General features: G+C 42.6%; 1 protein-coding gene across 1 annotated transcript; it reads right to left on the bottom strand.

Moving 5' to 3' along the window:
- Positions 1-7,741: 7,741 nt before the first annotated feature.
- On the bottom strand, positions 7,742-8,492 carry LOC131244428 (kunitz trypsin inhibitor 5). The gene has a single exon (XM_058244030.1). It carries the CDS (start codon positions 8,429-8,431, stop codon positions 7,835-7,837), a length of 597 nt encoding a protein of 198 aa, XP_058100013.1. The 5' UTR covers positions 8,432-8,492; the 3' UTR covers positions 7,742-7,834.
- Positions 8,493-8,772: the final 280 nt, after the last annotated feature.

The following is an 8,772-nucleotide window of genomic DNA, read 5'->3' as shown; positions in this document are numbered from 1 at the left end:
ATCCCCACACCAGAAATTCTCCCAAGACCTGATCGAATGCCACCCCTTGATAATCCCCGCACCAGAAATCCTCCCAAGACCTGACCGAAAGCCACACTTGAAGCACAATATTTTCTAAAGGCATAATAGTTTCATAGCATCATGAGCTCCGGTATCTGGCTGACCAAGGTACATTTTCCACCATCCTGAATGATATACTTAGCCACAAGCACACTTCTCGAAAGAGTTGACATTTTGTTACAGAAGAGCCACATCCATTTGCTCAAGAAAGCCCTGTTCATCATCATCAAAGGCCTTTGACTGGCACCACCCTGAATTGTGGACTTATACACCTCATTCCATTCCAATAAAGATACTTTGTGCTCAACCTCGCAACCCTTGCTATAAGAAGCCTCTTTGGATCTTTTTCTTGTTTTATGGAGAGGATCTTCCTCTCCCTTTGTTTATTTTAATATATTGTCCTCATCTTTCAAAGGAAAAAAAAAAACTAGTAACAAAAAATACACTGGCATGCTAGTAAAAGAATAAAAAAATAAAAATAAAATACACCGGCATGATGGCCAAGGCTGCCTTTATCAGAGTTAGCCTCCTTCCCATGGTTGAGTACCTCCCTTTCCAAGATGCCAATCTTCTTCCCATCCTTCTACCACCGGATCCCATAGCCTTTTCAAAGGGGAGCCAACACAGAGGAAGGCTGTCATCAGTAGATGTAAGAGATCCCGGCTTGCAAACTAATATGCCCAAGCTCCCTGACATGATTTGCATCCACCCCAATGTCAAGCACATCACTATTATTGAGATTCATTTTCTGGCCCCGAAACAGCCGTAAAGACCTTAAAATGCACCTGAATAGTGTAAGATGCAATCCCTCTTAGCTTTTTTTTACACACTTACACCACATGATTTTCACCACAATGGGTACTCGAACCCATGACCTCATGTTGAAACGCTTGTGAGTCTACCACTGAGGCATGAGTAAGGGCCCGCAATCCCTCTTAGCTTAACACAAAATTAGCATATCGTATGCTAATTGTAAACGCGACACATTAAGATCAGCCTGACTGATGTTAAAGCCATCTACTGATCTGTCATCTCTAGTCTTTTCCAACATCTTACTCAGAGCTTTCACAATAATGATGAACAAGAATGGAGGTAATAGACTCCCCTGCCTAATCCCTCTCTATCCACCAAAATAGCTTTTCAGAGAACCATTTGTCGGCACAGAGTATTTTGCAGATGTTACACATTCCCAATCCAACCTCTCCATCTTACCCTGACGAAACAGATAATTTACAAACTCTCAGTCCACATGATTGTCAGCCTTTTCCAAATCTATTTTGCAAATAACATCGGGCTTGCCATCTCTATTGTTTGTAATCAATGCATTCATGAGCAATGACAGTACTGTTTTTAAAATCTGCTTTCCCCTTCACAAAAGTGCCTTGAGAAAATGTGATAGTAGATTATAGCACCCTTCTAAGCCTAGAAGCCATCCCCTTAGATAGGATTTTCTACTATTGCCAATTAGACAGATCCTTTGCCCCATTCTTAGGGAATGCAAGCAATTAAAGCTCCCAAATCCTTCGACAATTTGCCCCTATTATGAAATTCTATGACAAAATTCATTGCATCACTCTTTTACTTCATCCCAAAAAAGAATGGTAGAATGAAATTGGAAAGACATTTGGACGGGCACCTTATCCGTCCCAATTTACTCCATTGCTGCCCAAACTTTCTCTTCCTCAACAGATTGTTCTAACATGTTAGCCTCTTTGGGCACCGATAAGGGCCTGTTTGGATTGAGGGGAAAAAGAAGAAAGGAAAAGGAAAAAGGAAACACTTTCCCATATGGGATGTCTTGCTATGTTTGGATCATGGTATTCAAAAGGGTACCAGTGGGGTGCCATTACACGATACAAGGCTGTAATGCCCTGTCTGAAAAATAAAGGCCCGTAACAACCTTGTAATGGCCACGACAGCTATTATGGGCCCATAACAGGCCGACACCTTTTCTTCCTTTAAAAAGAAAATTGACTGTTACACGACTGTACCGGCTGTTACAGGGGCCGTAGCGGCCTGTATTGTTATGGCAATGAGGCTGATCGCTACGGCAATCATCACCATTATTGAATACCTTGGTTTGGATAGAAAAAATAGCAGTGGATCACACATAGCAATCATATCACTTTTTTATAGTCAATTTCCCCAACCAAGATATGAGGTAATGCAGGGGCATTTTCACACTGGGCTCGAGTGGGGTCACCTGTAGGATGCAAGGGCACACTCGGGGTGGATGGGGCTCACGGGGGAGGTCTCGTGTTCGAGACTCCTCACCGGGGGTAATTAATGCGCATTTCACACCGGGCTCGAGTGGGGTAGCCTGTGGGATGCGGGGACACACTCAGGGTGGGCGGCCCGTGTGAAGCGGTACCCATGTGATTTGGGGCCCACAAGGGGGGTTCGGACGAGGTCCTAACTCATGAGATGTGGGGCCTGGGCTATGAGATAAAAGGATTAATTCGCCATGCTCTAATAGTTCGAGCTTTTAGAGCAAGTGGTTAATTGTCCTGCATCATAAGGTGAGCATTGTCTCACAAAAATGATACTTGCACTTGCTATCCAAACAAGGTCCCTGAAAATGGAATCCATAGTTAATGCCATGGAATCCTTGGGAGTCCATCATTGGGTAATAATTACACTTCTCTTCCTTTGTTTTCCACCAATCTAAACACGCCCTGAGGTTAAAAAGCTAAGTTGTCCGGATTAGGCCGAGACCACTACTGTAATCAGAATATGATAGAAATCCACATTAGCTGAGCATATCTCAGGAGGTTCATCCATGAAACTGCTATCAATTCCAGCATCTGAGTGTGCTTTACTCTTCTACGAGCACTAGCCATATGGTGGAAAAACGGACCAATCATGTCCTATCTTTAATCTAAAGAGCCCAGATCTCTGCCTCTGGCATAATCTCTTCTACTTTAACGTCGTTTTGAATTGCTCTTGCAATTGCGACATTTTAGCGTCAGCCTCTGAGATACTGCCAACTTTTTTTTCCCGTCAGGATTGAATTTTGGTGAGAATATTATCCATAGACTCTTCAACCGTACCGATTTCTCTTCATTCCACACCTCGATTTTTTATTTGAGGAATTTCAACTTCAAGCCTCTCTCTCTCTCTCTCTCTCTCTCTCTCTCTCTCTCTCTCTCTCTTGTACGCACACACCCTCACACCCACACACACCATAGCTTCAAGCCTTGCTTCCTGCCTGCACAACCCTCAACCTGATACAAGATCCACCGTTCTTTAACCTTCTTGAAGCCATATAAGGTCAAAAACCTGTTTAGGATGTATCTCTGGCAAAAGGGGTTTCTTCAAATCTCTTTTTTCTTGGTTGAGCTTTTCGTCGACTTGTTAAAAAGTTTTCAGCGAGTGGCTTTTCAGCACCCATTTCGACCAGTGGGGACCAAATGGAAGTTTGTAGAAGTGCATCCAAATGCATAAGCAAAAAATGGAGTTTGGCTCAAAATGGCATTTAGCCCTCAAAACACCCTTTTGAGGGTGTGTCCAAACAGGCCCCATATCTAAAAGGAATTGGATAGAGGACACCAAATCGGGAAGTGCCCAAACACAGTCTAGTGATTACACGCATGAGAACATTGGGATGGATTTCCTCCCAACTTCCAGAAATGAAGAAACGATCAGCTGTGGACATCATAAGGACCTCCTGGTTATTGGACCAGGTGAAAGCGGCCCCTTCCAATGGAAGGCTGATCAAAGATTGTATTGAATCCAATCAGAAAAGCACCTTATGATTGAAGTAGTAGCACTAGATCCACTGCACATGATAAAAACTGATGACAGTGAAACCCCTAGCAATACACCAAGGAAGATCTATTTACCAGGAATATAGAAATCCAGGTCGTCCGGGAACTCCTGCCTCACACTCGAATTGAATCATTTGGCTGTTTAAGTGAACATCCATCTCACACCCCTTTGGCAGGCTTTGAAGCAATGCATTAACTGAGTAATTTTCCCACCCATCCTGTTTCAAGAGAGCCCGAGGATCCCATAAGACAAGAATGCCCTCAGAAGCTCCCAAAGCTCCCTGCTCAAGCCATTCACACTGCGAACCACCTCAAATTGATCTGGATAGACTGCTGTCTGGTTTCTGAATCATAGTTTCATGGGAAGAGGTAACTTGAGTGTTTTACCTCCTACACAAACCTTTCACCTAAGCTCTTTTGATGAGGCAACCCAGGCCCTAACATTTCATGATAGGACGACGCAAGTGGCAATCGGCTGTGCATCTCCATGCTAGCGCGATCTTTTCATAGACCCAAGCTTTAACAGTGGAGTTTCTGATGCCTGGTGTGGTGTCACAACCAGTGGCTTTGATTGAGCATGCTTGATAGGCTGGTAAGTGAAATCCTGTCAGCCATTAGACTATTGATGCAGGGAACTCAGGCGTTTCGTCACTTCAGATGGAGTTACAGGTCACTTGGTATGGAACATGCAACTTTGTTAGGCTCTATAATGTTTCTTGTAGGTTCTCCAGCGCAATCACATATGTTATGATCCCCAATTTTTTGGTGGTTTAGATTTACATAATTAGTTTAGGCAGACTGAAAGCAGCAAGAATCAAGCCATGCTGGAGTTTTTGGCCAGTGCATGTTGAGTGCATGGTCCAGATGTTGAACGATGTGGATCTTGGATAAAATTTAAATGTTCATGTGTGTTGTGCACCCGCTCATTGTGTGGCTTCCTGCTAGTATATGAAATACCAATTTGACATACTTCAATTTCATGTTTCTTTTCCATTGCAAGGCATAGAATTATCAGTGCTTTAGGTTCTGTTACTGTTGTTAGTCCTACCCACGACGATGGTTGCCCACTGCCCAATTGCCTTGAATCCCTCCATGGTTGCGCAAGGCCCTATTAACTAAAACCCATCTGTGTTGGGAGATTCCAGGCAGCCACCGGAACCTGGTGCAGATTACTTTGTCTCGCCAGATGCTAGCAAGATGGGCCGAAGCAAGGAGGGCGGTGTTCAGATATCAAAGGCCTAATTGACGGCATTCGAAGACTATCCATGCCAAAGGGCCAGTGAAATATCTGCAGCCTTCCAGTCATCTTCCTGACTGTTTGCCAGTCAAAATGATTGTCTGAGAATTTGGAGGTTTGCAATATGTTCTCAACATTTACAACATGCATCCAGTCAAGACTGGAGAGAATGGGAGTTCTCTATGAGCCGTGATCAAATGTTGAGACAGTTATATGGACCAGAACAGATGCAACATACATTCGGGTCGCAGGATAGAATTGTAACAGGCGCATACATTCGGTTTGTAGGAGAGAATTGTTACAGGCTCATACATTTGGGTCAAAGGAGAGAATTGTTACAGGATGGTCTTTTGGCCCACCCATGTTTGCCCCAAAGATGAGGATTGTTACTATTGTGATTGGGGAATGTTGTTAGACAATTTGGTTCCTGGTGTGAGAGTATTGGGTCTGGTTATAGTTTAAAGACTCAATGAAACTCAAGCTAAATCAATTCGACTCTGTTGAATTTCGAGTTAACAGGGAACTAGTTTCCGTTGAAATTCTATTGAATTTTCTTGGGTATAGTAGATTTTTTATTAGATTGTAGGAAGTTTTCGTAGATTCTTCATGACAGTTTCTTTGTCACAGAGACTTTGGATAGAGAGAAGCCAAAAACATGGACATGGAAAACCCATCAAGAAATGAATAACTATAGAATCCATTAGCAATTCTATTGTTTGGTTTCAAATGTACTTTTGAAATATTAGCAGGTCAATCGTGGAATGGTGATAGGTGTTTTTCAACCTTGGAAATCTACATTTAACAGGTCAGGTTTTTGGAGTCAATTCTCTGAATATTTTGAGTCTACTCTATTCAATAGACTTCAAATCAAATCAAGATTTTGGCTTATCATTCGTCTCTCTGACATGGATATAGTCTGGCACTATGAATCTCCTGTGTGAAATGCTTATTGCTTTCCGGCAGAGGCCTTTGAACCCTTCAACTCCTTTTGATTGGCAGCTCCCCATAAACATATGTCCATCTCAACCATCCAAACAGGCTTGTGGCCTATAGCTCAACCAGACATCCAAGCCAAGGTCCATGCTTGGACTCTTTCAATTCCAAAAGTGTAAAAGAAGGAATCAAGTAAATCAATCCTGGTAAGTGTAAAAGGAAGCTTTTATAAGAATTACAGAGAAATGTACTCAAATTTCTTTATTATTATCATATTATTCCCTTGTGGTAGTACCTTGTTTTTCAGCCCTTCTTGAACATAGGGTGGCCTGGATTACATGATGGGAATCCTTCTTCTTTTTTTTTTGGATTATTTTGAAACCTTCATTCATTTCACTCATTTTGCCCAGTGCCAGAGCCCTATTAGGGCTAGGGCCCAGGCTTAGGGGAGTAGGGGCGGGCTAGGGCTAGCCGGCCGGCCATTACCACCCCTACTTACAACATCACCATGAACATTACATCATTCAAACCCAACCGTAATCCTCCATCCTCATGTAAAACACAGATGTCCCCACAAATGATACTGCACTGGCAAATGCCAGGGCAGAAAACAAGCTTATAACATGTTCCTGCTCTCTCTATCTTAAACCGACTAGTGAGCTTCCTAATGCTGGATTCTATTCCTCAGTTACTCTGTGATCATGTAGTTCAATCCAGAGGTGCAGTTGGCATCTCAAAACATCCACACTGTTGACTGGCAGCAGTGAGAATGTGTTCGCAATGTCCAACAACAGACATTATCACTTCTGCCAACCACTAGGGAAAACATCAAAGGGAGACCGGTTGATAATTCTGATTGGTTGTAGGCGATGTTTAAAGGGAACCTGCAGTTTTGGCTGGAGAGATTTTGATGTTCCATCACCTGATAAATGGACGGTCCATGCAATGTGTGGCAGTGGAGCTGGCTCAAAAATGTGTAGACAATGGGCAGAAAATGGTCCAGACATCGTAGGATGCAAGTTGGTTGTCCACTGAATGCTGGATAAACTGCAACAATGATGCTCTGCTATGGTTGATATTTTGAAACCTTTTGATAGTTTAAATTCTCTCATTCACCTTTATACAAGGAAATTCAAGCAGAAGCTTTCTTGCAAATCTTGGAATTAAAATGGGCTGAATAAGGATTGAAATGATGAAAGCAGATGATCCAGACTGTCCAAATTGCTGACCCAAATGTGGAGGGAGCATAGCCGAAAAATTGCACTGAGAAGCCATCTGAATTTTCCCTTTGAATTTGGACCACTCAATATTTTATTTTTAAATAGTACATTCGATAGCCATTAATTGGATGGTTAGGATTGCTTGATTAGTGTGATTTTAGAGATATACTCCATCACAATGTTAACCCAAATTTTGGGTGGTCTAGATGGTAGTGCCAGATGTGAGGAGGAACAAACACAGGATCCTAGCCCTTAATAAATTCCAAGTTGCCTCAAATTACAGTTATTTTCTTTCAATTCCAACCGGCAATTCATGGCACATGCTTGTGGGATCTCCATGCAATTCATCAGGTGGGCTACCTCTATAAACATGCCCCGCCCTGAAAATCAGTCCAGTCCCTGCGCGCCGCACCCCCCCCCCCAAAAAAAAATAAAATAATAATAATAATAATAATAATTGCGAATTATTTTTCTCACAGCCTAAGCCAAATGCGAACCTTACTTCATATAAAAATTTCAATCTCTTAAAACTCAAAAGATTGTCTTATTGTAACTCTTATAAAGGACACTAAAGCCCAAGTACAAGTAAAATCTCTCATTTTATTCTCAAATTCCCTTCATTTTCGTGCCTTCTTAAACATAACAGGAAATGGCACATCACTCAAACCCAACCATCTCTTCCCTCCTTCATTCAATACTCCAACATCCCCACAAATCACCTTACAAAAATTACAAACACTAGGGCAAAACACAAGCTTATAATCATCATTATATTTCTCAATCTTAAACCAGTTGCTCACCGTACTTAGACCAGGATTCCCAGTCACCCCACCCGTCGTCACGTACCGCTTTCCCGTCACCTTGTCCACATCCCCAAGCCTCCACACGGTCGACTGAACACATACCGTCGAAGCCGAGAACACTGCATTCATGTCCGACGACAGGCTTACAACCTTGTCCTTGGAATTGACTGGTAGGAAAGTCATGGGTAGACCGTTGGACACCTCCAACTTCTCTTGGGCGACGTTGAACGGGCACGAGCCATTTCGGGCTGCAAGGGTTAGCCCGCCACCCCTCCCACGTATGACCGGTAGGATGTGGTAGTCCACATGCGGTTGGAGCTTTTTACCGGCTATGTCTAGTACGACAGTACCGGTTGATGCCTCAACGGCATTCCAGAAGAAGAGGATTGATAGAAGTAGGATGAATTTCATTTTATAAGTCGGAATGTGAGTGAAAGATGTGGAAAGATATGCATTGAGATTGAACCCGAGGAAGGTGTATATCTATATATAGAGAGAGAGAGAGGTGAGAATGGAGAAATTGACGACTGTAGACGATGTAGAGTGTGATGGTTGATACACAGGCACTTGAAATATTGCACATTTGCCTTGCAGTAATATATATTAAACCGTCCAAATTTTGGGACCAGATGTGGATAGACCATCTTCTAGAAATCAATTATGATTGAATGATCCTAACCTTTGATTAATAGGCATTTGTTTGTTGAACGTGGACTGTTGATTTTTCTTCTCATTTCAATTCTTAGTGCAAT

Source organism: Magnolia sinica, chromosome 4 (assembly GCF_029962835.1).
Source record: "Magnolia sinica isolate HGM2019 chromosome 4, MsV1, whole genome shotgun sequence".
Lineage (NCBI taxonomy): Eukaryota > Viridiplantae > Streptophyta > Magnoliopsida > Magnoliales > Magnoliaceae > Magnolia > Magnolia sinica.
The sequence above is the reverse complement of the archived record's forward strand: the minus strand, read 5'-3'. Positions and strand labels throughout refer to the sequence as shown.